The sequence below is a fragment of the Prionailurus bengalensis genome, chromosome C2 (genome assembly GCF_016509475.1).
Source record: "Prionailurus bengalensis isolate Pbe53 chromosome C2, Fcat_Pben_1.1_paternal_pri, whole genome shotgun sequence".
Classification (NCBI taxonomy): domain Eukaryota; kingdom Metazoa; phylum Chordata; class Mammalia; order Carnivora; family Felidae; genus Prionailurus; species Prionailurus bengalensis.
The window spans coordinates 12745890-12760034 of NC_057350.1; the positions used below are offsets into that span (position 1 = coordinate 12745890).

Here is a 14145-nt window from a genome sequence, read left to right on the forward strand (position 1 = left end):
ACAAGGAACTATCAGAGGAGGGAAGGTTCTGGGGTGACCAAGCAGTATGTAGAATGCCCTTCACCCACTCATTGGAATCTTAATACAACAAGTTTGAACCTAAAGCCAAGAAGCTTTGTTTTCTTTTTCTGAACAAAAAGAACACTGAGTCTGACCCTGACATCGAGGGTTTGATTTTGGTGAGTCACATCCGCACTGGTATGGGTTTTTCAGTCCTTTTTATGAGTAAACGCTAAATCCCACCAACACCGAAATATTGCCTGACTTCAAAGGCCCGGAATGAACGATGGCCTTTGATGCAGAACAGGGGGCATATGGGCAGACGCACCAAAAAGAGCTCAAGCAAGCACCCTTCCAACGGGGAGAAGGCTGAAAAATGTCAAGAATGCCTTCCAGTGGCAGAGCTCGCCAGAAAGGATGAAAACCAAGCCTGATCTCAGCAAACTGGAAGCTTTTCTTTTTAACAGGACTGGCTCCTTTCTTCCTTTCTTCCTTCCTTTCTTTCTTTCTTTCTTTCTTTCTTTCTCTCTTTCTTTCTTTCTTTCCTTTTCTTTTCTTTCTTTTCTTTTTTCTTTCTTCCTTCTTTTTCTTTCTCTTTCTTTCTCTTTTTCTTTCTTTCTCTTTTTCTTTCTTTCTTTATCAGAATTTTTAAAAATTAGAAAGGACTTTTTAAGGCCTGTCAAGAAGTGCATTTATTAGCCACCATCTCTCTGATGTCTTAAGGCCCATTCATTAAAGGAGGCCTCGATGCTGGCCAAACTCACGCAGAGTAAAACAACACCTCCATGTAAGGCCTCCAGTGATCCTGTCCTCAGATTATGGGCAAACCATCTCTCGGAACGGAGAGGCCTGTGAGTGTCACCTTGCATACATGGGGTTACTGCTGTGTGATGATGTGTCACTTGGTTCCTTAAGAATGTACTAATTCGCTGTCGCCTAAGAGTGACATTTCTGGGCCCTAAACACAGTGGGGCCACTAACAAAATCGCTCCTTTTCTTAGAGAGAGAGAATTTGTTTTAGAGCTGGGTGAGACTGCTCAGTGGTCTCAGATTAGAAAAGGCATACACAGCCTTCCAGTGGGTTTGGACAGGGAGGGTGACAGGAGCCCGGGGAAGTGGGAAAACCAGGACAACAGTAACAAAGTCCCCTTCCTGATTCTGCAAACTAGGGGGCTCTGTGTGTCCTCTTTAAAAAAAAAATAATGTTTATTTATTTTTGAGAGAGAGAGAGAGAGACTGCAAGCAGGGGAAGGGCACAGAGAGAGGGAGACACAGAATTTGAAGCAGGCTCCAGGCTCTGAGCTGTCAGTACAGAGCCCGACGCAGGGCTTGAACTCACGAGCCACGAGATCATGACCTGAGCTAAAGTCGGACGCTTGACCGACTGAGCCACCCAGGTGCCCCTCTGTGAGTCCTCTTTAATAACACAGATACACATGTGCATATCAGCAGTGGCCTTCCACAGAAGGGCAGAGAGGGTGATCTGCCAGGATGAGAATGTGTTACTACTGATGTTAGTTACAAGGCCACGCGGGGCGATATTGACATGCAGACAGATCCTTATTCACTTTTACCGTGTTTTTAAAATTCTCTACGGTATACGCTGCTCATGCCTGCACCCAGGGCAGACGCCCCTCAGCCCCCCAACATCTGGGTATCACTGCCTTTCGGTCAGTCACATCTTCAGCAAGAATGACCTTAATCTGCCTCCTGGAATAACAGCTACCAATTACTGAGCACAAGTGCACGACACAACACCGTACTTTTACACACTCTGCCACAGTGTGGAAGGCGCACTGTCTTCACTCTACCGTTGGGTCACGGAGCCGACCCTGGGAGTTTCCCTATGCTATCCAAGGCCACGCAGCAGCCACACAGCAAACAGGGTTATGAACCCAGAACTGCCAAAATCCGAAGCCTCACGGAAACCAAGATTCTCTGCAAGGATGAGATTTAAGGAGGTGAAGCGGGGTGCCTGCTTGAGAAAAGAAGGCTCTTTCTACTGAGGTTTGCTGGCAAAATAGCTCTCCCACCATCCACAGGCAAGCCCTGATCTATCGCGTTTGCCCATCTCCCTGGTGTAAATACTCCCGTTGTGGCAGATTTCACTGCACTCAGGCAGAGCTGGGAAGAAATGCCCACAGTCGGCTCTCACGATGAGGGCTGGCTCCCCGGGCCCCTGGCTGCAGCAGCGGGGGTGCCTTCTGAGGATCAGTGTCAGTGTCATGCTTGGGCTGGCATCAGAAACAGAGAAGAGCCACCGGGGTGAGAGGGCTGCAGAAACAGAGGCTGGAGGGGGTAGGAACGACCTCTCTTCTGCCTTCCTCTCACAGTGGTGACAGGGACCGCCTCCCAGCCTGCAGGGCCTCAGGTCACCAATGTCTACATTACCCAAGGCGCTCTGGTCTGAAGGATCATGTCCCTGTTAAATTCGAGTTGAAATTCTGATGCCCAACTTGATGGTACTAGGGGGTGGGCCTTTGGGAGGGGCTTAGATCATGAGGGTGGAGTCCCCATGCATGGGATTAGGGCCCTGAACGAAAGAGACCCTAGAGAGATTCCTCGCCCCTTCTGCCAAGTGTGGTTACAGCAAAAAGACAGCCATTTGTGAAGCAGCGGGCCCTCGGCAGGTGCCAAAGCTGCCATCCCCTTGATCTCGGTCTTCCCAGCCTCCAGAACTACAAGAAATAAACTCCTGTTGACTATAAGCCACCCAGTTGATGGCATTTTGTTAGAGCAGCTCAAACAGCCTAAGATACAGGGCTGTGCCCCGCATCTGTTACACATGGGGCAACCAGAGGGGACGTGAAAACCCCAGCCACGCATCCTCCCTGCTTAATGCCCCTCACAGAAGGAGTCCACCCCCTTCCTTGCCCATCAGGTCCCGGGGATCCTGCTCCAACTCCCCATCCGGTGCTCCTGCTGGCTCCCCAGAGCCCCCTGCTCCCTCCGGCCACAGCCTTCCATATGAAGTGCTCCTTCTGTGCCCGACCCCTAGTCTGCAGTCCCCAGCCCCATCACTAGCCAGGAAAGCCTTCCTTGCACCCCTGCTGGGCTCAATTCCCCCTGAGCTCCTGGCAAAGTACCAAGAGAGTAGGGTTCTCCTGAGATGTATTCTGGACAGATACGATCTTTCTGGAGAAAGCTGATATTTGCTAGAACGTAAAAGGCAAGAAGGAAGCAGCTATGCGAGGTGAATGCTCGCTGCATGAAAGAACGTGGAAGCTCTCCAAGCTGGAGCCGCCATCCAAGAAAGTTCTGCAAAACAGGAGTTGTCTTCATACGCCAACACCTGGCCCCACACCTGTGCACGGTAGGTGCTTCAGCAGTGTTTTGCTGAAATGACATGAGCAATCAGACCTTATCACTGGCCACAGTAATAAGGCTGTGGCCTGGCACTGACATAGTCGAGGTTCGGCCACTTCCACAGGGGCCTTTTTACGTCTTTTACGGGTTGGTCTTTTGCAACTTCGCATTATGAAAAATTTCCAAGAATATCACAAGAGACAGGCATATTCTCACTGCGCAGATCCTTCAACCGTTAACATTTTGAACACGCTTTAAAATGGGTTGTCTTTGGGGCGCCTGGGTGGCTCTGTCAGTTGAGTGACTCTTGATTTCGGCTCAGGTCACGATCCCAGGGTCGTGAGATCGAGCCATACATCAGGCTTTATGCTGGCAGCTCAGAGCCTGCTTGGGATTCTCTGTCTCCCTCTCTCTGTGCCCCTCCCCTACTCATGCTCTCTCTGTCTCTCAAAATATATAAACTTAAAAAAAAAAAAAGGGTTGTCTTTTCCACCATGGAAAGAGGACAGCGTTTTTTGAGATTTAGCCATGGGAAGGACACTACTAAGAACACAGAGATGTAGACGGGATCTTCCTGAGTGAGACAGGAGGTGACGAGGATTCCTGGGGAGGGTTTGGCTGGTCTGCAAAGTTCGGGCCTGTGTGTGGGTGTTTGCGATCATGTGCACGTGTGAGTATGTGTGTGCCAGTGCGTGTGTGTGTGATAGCACGTACGGGGGGAGGGGGATTGTATGCATGTATGAGTGACTATGTGCAATGTGAGCGTGCAATCGTGGGTGTGCGTGCAAATGAGTGTGTGCATGTGAGTGTGAATGTGTGTTTGAACACACAGCATGGGGGGAAGAGCCAGAGGGGCTGTTCTGAGGCATCTGGGCCCCAGCAAGGAAAGGGTTTAAGACAGAAGGCTGGGTATTTGCTGGAAGGTTCCAGTGCTTTCTCTGCAAATGTGCACTTGAAACTACTACACACGTATGAGCTAAAGCTTCACCCGCCTCCGGCACCTAGTCTGCCACTGTCTTGGGGGAGATGCTGGGAACCAGAGGCAGAAACCAAGAGAGAACAAAGTGCAGAAAATACAGCCAACGCGTTGGGGTGGCAGTGCAGAATTTTTAAAGTGATCATGCCTTCCTATCATCGTTTGGTTAAATATTGTTGCTATAACTTTGCTTTCTTTCCAGCAGGTTATTTCGGGGTCGCCAGGAGCCTCTAATGCGGCAGTTACCCATGGCTTCTCTCAAGCAGGCTCTCCACACCTGCACGTGTGACCTCCTCGCTGAAAGGCAGTTACTTGTGGTCTTTAACGGGTTAATCACAAAACTGATGTGAGTTACATGTGGCACAAGTCAACTGAGAAAAGTGTGAGAATCTGAATAAGAAAGGCTGCTCCAGCCGGAATCTCCTCCTCTTTCTTTCCCCTTAGGGAAAGACACTGTGTGCGGAGCCCCTGCTGTAGGTGAAAGCGGAAGAAGCAAGTTCAGAAAGATCTAGAACCAGGGGCTCCAGCAGCAAATGCGCCCCCCGGCCCTCTCGAGAGAACCATAGCCCAGCGGCCGATGTGAGCTTCCTTTGAGTAAGGAAAACCCAGTTCCCCATTTTGGGGAAAGGCAACTTCAGCCTCTTGCCACCCCTGATACCTTTAGCATGGGTACAACTGGGTTGTACATATTACGAAGGATTAAAAAAAAATTTTTTTAATGTTTATTTATTTTTGAGAGACAGACACACAGAGCACAAGCAGGGGAGGGGCAGAGAGAGAGGGAGACACAGAATCGGAAGCAGGCTCCAGGCTCTGAGCTGTCAGCACAGAGCCCCACATGGGGCTCGAACCCATGGACCACGAGATCATGACCTGAGCTGAAGTCGGACGCTTAACTGACTGAGCCCCCCAGGCGCCCCTACGAAGGATGTTTTGAATTCGAGTATTTGAAGAATGCACATGGATATATGGCTGCACACACATGTGCACACACACACCACAAAAGAATAGGTAGGACATCTCCATTAACAAGTTTCCAAGTTGGACAAACACCCACTGGCGGAGAATTTCCATCAGGGTGTGAATAAAACAGGAAATCCACACCCCAAACACACTGTCCCCCCCCCCCCCCGCCCCAGAAGTTACTTACTTGGTTGGCATTTAAAGGAGACCAGGAGGTATTTACTGCTTCCTGGACAAAGGTCAGGTCCAAAAACACGGCTATTGACCAGGAGATGGCAGGCACGCTGGTTCTGGCATTCATCCAGCACCTTCTAAAATGAGGGGGATAGGAAAGGGATAGGCTTGAAAACCACACACGATGTCTGTGAGACCCCACACCCGGGCTGCTCTGGGCTCTGACAAGGAAAGGACACCTGTCTGCTTGGCCTGGGGGCCACACAAAGAACCTTCGAGCCGCTATGAGCTGTGTCTGAGACCGCACACCTGTGCATTGACCAGGTCGGCTCCCTGTCTCCCTGTCTGTCCCAGAGCAAGAAACCCGACCCTACGGCGCCAGGCCCCCACCAGAAGCCCAGCCTCCAGTCTTCCTCGAGTGGAAGTGTTGCCGATGGTTTTGACCGAAGTGCTGCATCACGGAGGCTTCGGGAAACACGAGCGAGACCCGAGGACCTCGGAGCGTGGGCCAGACGGGACGCGGAGGTCCCTTCCGGAAGGCGTCCCCCTGGCTGCAGAGCTGAGAGAGCCCTGTGAGGACCAGGAATCACGGCCGTCGCTCTACATCCTTAGAAACGGCCGAGCACAGACCACAGAGAACTCAGCATTTGGGGGAGGCCTTGGGAGACCCAACCCAAAACAGGCCAAACAATAAACATTAGAAAGCTGATTCTTCCCACCCTTGCCAACCTGGAGGGCACAGGGCCTACTTGTTCCCCAGGGGGTAATTTTCCTCGTTGGAAAACTCAGGCCTTCTGTTGTTCATTTGGCTCCAAAGTTCTCCTTCAAATCTCTCTTTCCCTCATTTTTTTCCCAGACAGTGCACACTCCTTTGTGAATGAATCTGTTCCGTGCAAAAGCCCATGAATCGCCCTGTGGAGGGTCACAAAGGGGCCTCACTGCCGTGCTTCTTGTCTCCAAACACAACAGGCGCTGCCCGTAACACACAGGTCTTACACTTAGTGTCCGCTAACAGGATACCCAGCACACTATACGTTTCCCAAGAATCTACTCACTACTGTTGGACTCAATTTACCTCAGCTTCACGAGACTGTCCGAATCGCCATGCTCTCATAGTAGATTATGGAATATCTCCATGAAGGCTGCTGGCCTTACCAGGCATCCCTTGTCACCTCAGGGGCCCGGCAGAGGTGGTATGAAATCTGGAAAAACGCCCAGGGACCCCCCCCTCCCAGAGGATGGGACACATCCTCATGGCTGAGGGTCACCGTGCAATGACTCAGCCCTTGTGTGGCTCCACGTGATACAACCACAGAGTGGGACCCGAGGCGGGGCTGTTCTCAAAGGGGGTTAACAGCTGAGAGATGCGTGGGGCGGGGGGATTTCCTGTCGGCATTCAGTCACGGGCCAGACCAGCTGAGGGGCCCCTGGGTGGACATCGACACCTGTTCTCTCCAGCCTTAGGCGACCTCACTCTGCGGAGGAGGAAGCACTTTGCCTCAGTTCCCAAACGCGGCCCAAAAGACACAAAATAAAGGATCTCTTGCCCTCTGGATGAAAGAGCAGTGCACGGGGGATGTTTCTGGCAAACAAACCTTCTGAACAACAATTGGAGTCGTGTTCACAAATGCTAACTTGTCTGCCTGGCTCTGGAAACGCCCGCTTCCCTCAGGCCTGCCTGGCAGAGCCAGGCACCATATTGGAGAGCGAGGGTGGTGCCCATTCTTTGCAGCTCCAAGGTGCCAGGGGTTCATATTTCCACAAAGCAGGGCACCCGTCCTATGGCACCGGCCGGTGTTCTTTTTATGTACCTAGGAGAGCGGCAGCCGGCCTGGGGGGCGGGGAAGGGTGGGCAGGGCAGTTGGGGTAAGGACTGGGGGCAGGCCAACCGGGATACAGCTCCTGGAGTGGCACCCCAGGGACAGGACTGGGGGCTGGGTGGGGCACCCACAGGAAGTAGCTGCTGGTCTCCAGAAGCAACAGGTGGCCTCTCCTCGGGGGGTGTGGAAGCCACGTCCAGGGATTTCACTCAAACACATCCTTTTGGCTACTCGGCTGGTATCTTTACCCATCACATGGCCATTCTAGATACTTAGACGCTTGGAATGGAAGCAGTAAGTGGTGTAAGAAATAGAAAAATCCTTATATTATCACATGAGTTTGGCTTCTCCTCTTTGGACCTCAGAGAGAGCTACACGGCATGAACACCAATTCCATCAGGCCTTAGTCTTCCTAGCAAATTTATCTTTCCCCCCATTTCCTGCGGCTGAAAAACAGTCGAAGAGCCACGAATAGTCTAAAATCACCACTGAAATACTAGTCCTGACCTCTTCCTATACCTTTTGCTAATCCCAACCCTCCCCCCCCAAAAGAAAGTCTTAGCTGCCCCCCTCCCCAAATTCCTGGTACTATCTGACAGAAAAGCAAATCAGCAGAGGCCACCCAAAGAAGCTCGAAACAAGAATAATGTCATTATCTACAACTGGAGAAGAAAACCATTTTTTTTTTAAAGACCATGATTGCTATTTCCCTTCCTCGAGAGCATTTTCTGAGAAGTTGGTCAGGATCTCGACTGTCTGCCTCACACAGCCCCCCGTGGTTTCCACTAAAGGAGTCACGTTCCCTCTCTACTGGGGTATCGACGGGACAGGTGGTCCTGGAGGGTGAAGGCCAGCACGACTGTACTTTGCTTTACGGCAGTGAGGGGTACGTCTCTGAATAAATTCGTAAGGCAAGCTTATTAAGGGAGCTCCCCAGCAGGCAGGAATCCCATTTAGTCTTGTTTGGTGAACAACCTTTTCCAGAAGCAAATAATAGCTCACTTGTGAAACCGGTGATTTGTATAAGTTGGGGTTTTGGTGGATCAGGTTTGCTTTGAGCAAACTATATAATCACAAGCATATATACAGAGAGAGAGAGAGAGAGAGAGAGAGAGAGAGAGAAGGAGAGAGAGAGGACCATTTTATTATCCTAAAACATCTACGAAAGATAATACCTGCAGTGTTGTGGGTGCCATGCAGGTTAAGCTGTCTTCCCTCTGGGAGGCAGGCTTCTGGGTGCTACACATTTGGTAATCTTGCCCATAGAAGGCCGACTGGACGCTTATCGTAGAATGCCGAGGGCACTGTAGATTCAAATGGTCCCCATCGCAGGCATAGGCGGTGTGGTTCTGCAGGAGTTTGGTTAGGTAACCTGGAAAATATTCAGCTGGGTTACAAGAGGCCCAGGAACTCACCACTCCTTCACAGATGTCCAAGCAAGAGGACCTCAGCTCCCCAGGGGAAGGGCTGGTAGTCCGGAATACGCCGGGTGGAGCTTCCCTAGCGGCTGCCATGAAGAAGACCCCAAACGAGGCTGGTAGCTGAGACTAATGGAGCCAGGTGCCAGTTTTCCCATCTGGGTTGTAAACTTTGGTCTGGAGTGGCCCATGGGAAGGCTGGGAGGGCTCTTTCCCTGTGGGATTGGCCAAGGGCCAAGAAATCCTGAAGCATCTCCATAAAACGGGAAAAAATTCCAAGTGGGGGTCCCTTGGGCATGTAGTTGCCTGTCCCTGGAGAGATTCGGGCTCCGTGATCTCCCACTTGCTAGGCCAGGCCTTCCTGGAGTGAGGGGATGCCATTTTACTTCGGGGTAACCACTCCTGGGCCCTGGACAGGAAAGCAGGGCAGCCTATGTGGGGTAAGGGCCTGCTCTGGGGCCAGGGGAAAGGGAGGGATGGTGGGGCTCTGTTGCAGGTTGAACAATGTCCCACCTCAAATTCATGTTCACCAGGAACCTCAGATGTCACTTATTTGGAGACAGCCTCCTCGAAGATGTAATTAGTTAAGATAAGGCCATACCGGAGGAGGCTGGCCCTCGATTGGTGTGACTGATGTCCTTATAAGAAGAGACAGAGGGAAGACAGCCTTGTAGAGACTGGAGTGATACATCCACAAATCAAGGAACCCCCAAGGATTGCCTGCAACCACCACAAGCTGGAAGAGGCAAGGAAAAGATTCTGCCTTAGAACCTTCAGAGGCACCAATGGCCCCATGACACCTTGACCTCCGCCTTCCAGCCTCCAGAGGGAATGAATCTCTGCCATTTTCAGCCACCTCAGCCTCCGGTCCTTTGTTACAGCAGCCGCAACAAACTCATACAGGCTCCGGGTCCCAGCCTCCCTGGCTCCTCGTCCAAGCAGACTGGACGAGCCACGGGGCCCCGGGCTCTGAGGAGCTGTGTGCGTGACCTGGCAGGCGCGGGCGGCCTGGACCACTTCTCAGAAAGGAGGAAGGAAGCTTCATCTGAAATGTAGATTCCTTTCCTCCTTCTCACACCTCATGAGGTCAGTCGCAAGGCAGCTGGGAGGGAAGCCAGGGACTTTCTGGTGAGGTGTGTGGGAGACGGCTTTGGCAGGCCTCAGCCTCGGAGGGGGCGGAGGGGGTGTGGAGGAAGGCAGTTTCAGAACTCCCCAATTCCCACGCAGATGGCCCGTGCTTAAGTTATTCCTGTTGAAGTTTCATAATCCTCTCAGGCCACAGTTCTCTGCAAAGGGCACCCACTCCAGCTCCCCGGCCTTCCCTGAAAGTCACAGTGAAAGGGACCCTGACGTCTGCCACAGGATGGTCACACTCACCAACCGGAAGGTGAAGAGGGGGACTGTTCGACATGTAACCCAGACCTGAGGCCTCTGACCGCCATCCCCTTTTTCTTTCCCACCCTTGAAAGCGGCCATAAATAGGCCAAGAAGGCCACTTGGAGAAGCAGACCCTAGCTTGAGCCGCAAAACTGACATCAGGCACGGGGAGGGGGTGAAGTGGGGGGTGGAGTCAGGGTCCTGCTGGTCAGAACAATGTCATCACTCTCACTGTGCTCCCCTCTAGGCATGGAGAGAGGAGAGGCAGAGACCCCTCGGTGGTCCCACGGCCACAAGTTGGCATCTTCCTGCGGGACACAGGCGGGCCGTGGTAAAGGCATGACTTGGGAAAGTTCCAGCCCCTTTGTGGGATCTCAGCTCCCCACGATGAGCCACACCAGGGAACTCAGAGTCGCCCTCATGCTGCCCCAGGCTAGCACCCACCCCGAAGCTCCCCAGGCTGCTACGCCCTCCCTTGTGTCTCTTGAAACTCATCATTAAAACTTTCTTGCCCATCACCACGCCATTCCCCAGGACCACACTGGGTGACCAGCTGACTAAAATGTTACATCAATTCTGGGAGCAAGACTTCGGCTTAATGGTTTGTCCCGACAGGCCATGCGTGACTCTAGCTAGATGAAGGAAATGACAGGGCCAGGGGTGTTGGAGGCACAGGCCAGAAGGGACCTGGGCCCCAGATTCATGGAGAAGATTCATGGAGGCTTCTCCACAAACTGTTACACGAGTGGGAAAGAAACTTCCGCTGTTTGGACCATTCTTCTATTTGTCATGCAGTCTGTCCCCAGTAAACAGAACTTGATCTCCGTGGGACCATTTACATCAAAACATGACGTGAGTGGGGTGTGGTGGCCGGAGCCCCCGCGCATGCCGTATTTGTATTCTGACGGTGCTCTGGAGGCAGAAGCTCAAGGCAGAGGATGGCCTCTCAAGGCCTTCCGGGCCCTTCTGCACTTTGAGCGGGGAGAGGAATGTGTCAGTCCTAACAGCATGAGATACAAAGAAGACACTTCAGCAGTAACACCTGCCCTATGCTCAGTCCAGTTCCTTCTTCAAAAACCTATGCCTGTGTCCGCCCATGATTCAGCACTAAAATGAAGTGAGCGAGGAAACTGTAAACAGACACGGAGGGAACTTAAATGCACATGAGTAGTGAGAGAAGCCAGGCTGAGGAGGCTACAGGCTGTATGATGCCAACGACATGACGTTCTGGAAAAGGTACAACTACAGAGATGGTAACAAGATCGGTGGTTATCAGAGGTTTGGGCGAGGGAGGGCTGAACGGGGGGGAGCGCAGAGGATTTCAGGGAGCTACAGCTACCCTGCAGGACACGAGCGTGATGGACGCTTGTCAAAACCTCCAGAACACTTGTCATTATACACAGTCAAAACCTACAGCACACAACACCCAGAGTGAACCCAGACGTGAACTATGGACTGAGGTCCATACTGTGATGTGTCAATGTGGGTTCGTCAATTGTAACACACGTGCCACCCTGATGGGGAACATGGACAGTGCAGGGGGGGTGGCGCGCAGGGCGTTGTCTGTGTGGGCACAAGAGGTATCTGGGAACTCTCTGTAGCTTCCACTCAACTTTGTCCTGAACCCGAAACTGTTCTACAAATAAATGTCTATTTAGGGGCGCCTGGGTAGCTCAGGAGAGTAAGCATCCAACTCTAGGTATCAGCTCAGGTCGTGATCTCATGGGACGGTGAGTTTGAGCCCTGCCTCAGGCTCTGTGCTAACACTTCAGCGTCTGCTTTAGAATCTCTCTCTCTCCCTCCCTCTCTCTGCTCCTCTGTGCTTGTGCTCCTGTCTGTCTGTCTCTCTCTTTCTCTCTCTCAAAAATAAATAAGTAAACATTAAAAAAAGAAGAAGAAAGTCTACTTAAAAGAAAATAATTAAAACCACTTGGGCTTCCCCAGAATAGTGTCACCTTTGGGAGACGAGGGGTTGGCGACAGGGAGGGGTCATGAGGGTGAGCTGGCCAAGCTCTTTTCTGGATCTGAAAGGTGGATACATGTTTTACTTTGTGAAAGGTCACCCAGCTATGCACTAGGGATAGGCGCATTTTTTTGTAGGTAGGTAAATAAAACTGCTTAAAAAAACCTTTCTCTGACCAATGCTTTTAAGTAAATGAAGGACATCTAGACTCCATGGAGCCTCCGGAGGATCGACAGGACAAGGGCAGTGGAGAGATATCACGTTCTTCAGCCGACCACAACCACACCAGATGCTACTCGAGAGTGACGGCAGGAGATGCCCCCGAGGACAGACCACTGGCCCTCAAACCTTGGGGTCAGGATCCCTCCACATTTGCATCCCACACCTCCTTCTGACTGGCCCACTGTGTCAGAAGAGGTCAGGAAGAAGGACAAGTTACAAGTATCTAGTGTTTTCAGCAACAAAGAGGACATCACGGACCTTCTTGAGAGGCATTTGGGATGGTGGGTGGGGACAGAAGCCACTGAGCGGAAAGTTGAGGAAAGTTGAGGAAATCCAAGATGGTTCACGTGGTAGGAAGCATAGTGGCCTCCCAATGATGTTCACAGGTCCCCTCCTGGGAGCCTGTGAACATGTTACCTTACAATGGAAAAGGGGCTTTGAGGTTGTGATTAACTTAGAAATCTGGAGATAGGGAAGTGATCCTGCAGGACCTGAGAGGCCCAATAGAATCGCCAAGGTCCTTATAAGATGGCCAAAGTGGATAAAGGATGTGGCAATGGAACCAGATTTTGAAGCGATGGAGTCATGAGCCGAAGAATATAGGTGGTTTCCAGAAACTGGAAAAGGCAAGAAAACAGACCGTGCCCTGAAGCCTCCAGAAGAACGCAGCACTGTTCACACCTTGATTTTAGACCTCCGATTTCCAGAACTGTAAGAAAATACATCTGTGCTGTTTTCAGCCACCAAGTGTGTGACGATTTGTTATAGCAGCCATAAGGAACAACACAGTTTATACGGATGACTCTTGCAACAACTTGGTAAAGGGGAGGAGAGACACAGGGCTAAAGTTATAAGAACTGATGTCCGGAGACAGATTTTTAAACAACTGTGATTGAGTTAAAGCTGGGAGAGACCTATGCACGTACGCGTGTGTGTGTGTGTGTGTGTAAATACATATGTAGACGAGCCCTAGGTCATGTGCAAATTATATTTCTCGCTGTGGGTTGAGGTGGAACACATTTGAAAGTGGGTCCTAGCAGGAGGGCGCTTGAAATGTTGGAGCGTCGGCTCCAAGCTAGATATAGGGCAGGAAATGAGCACAGGAGAGGCCCGAGGGAATAGAGGTCTGCTCAGATCCAGCAAGCTCAAGGTGGGTGCAACCACACCAGCAGGCTGCAGAGGCAGGAGGTTGTGCCCCATGTGATTTCGAGGCGGCGCACTTGGAGACCATGGCGATGTCCAAGAAGTGGCCATGGAAGAGGGTGTGAGAAGCGGGTGGAGGGGAAGGTTGCTAGAAACGAGGATGCCCCCTGGACCAGGCATCTCCCAGGATACAAGTAGGAACTGTGACAGAGCAGGAGCCTGCTGCCAAGGTTGCTCTTAAACAAAGGGCAGATGACAGATGACCCACTCCCAGTCCAGTGCCCCTTTCAGCGTGCTGTCCAGCTTCCCCAGTGAGCACGTGCACTCCTCCCATTGCGTTGGGCAGAGTCAACACATTGCTTAGTGTTTCGGTCCATTCAGGCCTCCTATGACAAAACACCACAGATGGGGTGGCTTATAAACAACACAAATTCATTTCTCCCAGGTCTGGAGGCTGGAAAGCCCCAAATCAAGGCACCAGCATGATTGCATTTTAGTTAGGCCCCTCTTCCTGGTTCAGAGCGAGCCCCATCTTGCTGTGCCTTCACATGGTGGAAGGGGCCATGGAACTCTGCAGCATCTCTTTTATAAGACATTAATGGGGTTAGGGAATCTCATTCATAAAGACTCTACCCTAATGACCTAATCACCTTCCAAAGGCCCTACCTCCTAATACCATCACCTTCGGGGGTTAGGATTTCAACATATGAGTTTTGGAGGGACACAAACATTCAGACCATAGCACTTCGCTTCTCTATACCTTGGTTTCTTGGCTGGTTCAAA

The 14145-nt window shown here is 51.6% G+C and overlaps 1 protein-coding gene across 2 annotated transcripts in view; it reads right to left on the reverse strand.

Annotated features, from left to right (window-relative positions):
• The window catches only part of EVA1C (eva-1 homolog C), a 77033-nt gene that overhangs the window by 31868 nt on the left and 31020 nt on the right, over positions 1 to 14145 (reverse strand). For both annotated transcript variants that reach the window (XM_043593738.1, XM_043593737.1), the window contains exons 2-3: positions 8415 to 8611; positions 5433 to 5556 (exon numbers count right to left, since the gene is read on the reverse strand). In XM_043593738.1, the coding sequence (XP_043449673.1) occupies positions 5433 to 5556; positions 8415 to 8611 (321 nt within the window). The remainder of the gene's footprint in view (positions 1 to 5432; positions 5557 to 8414; positions 8612 to 14145) is intronic.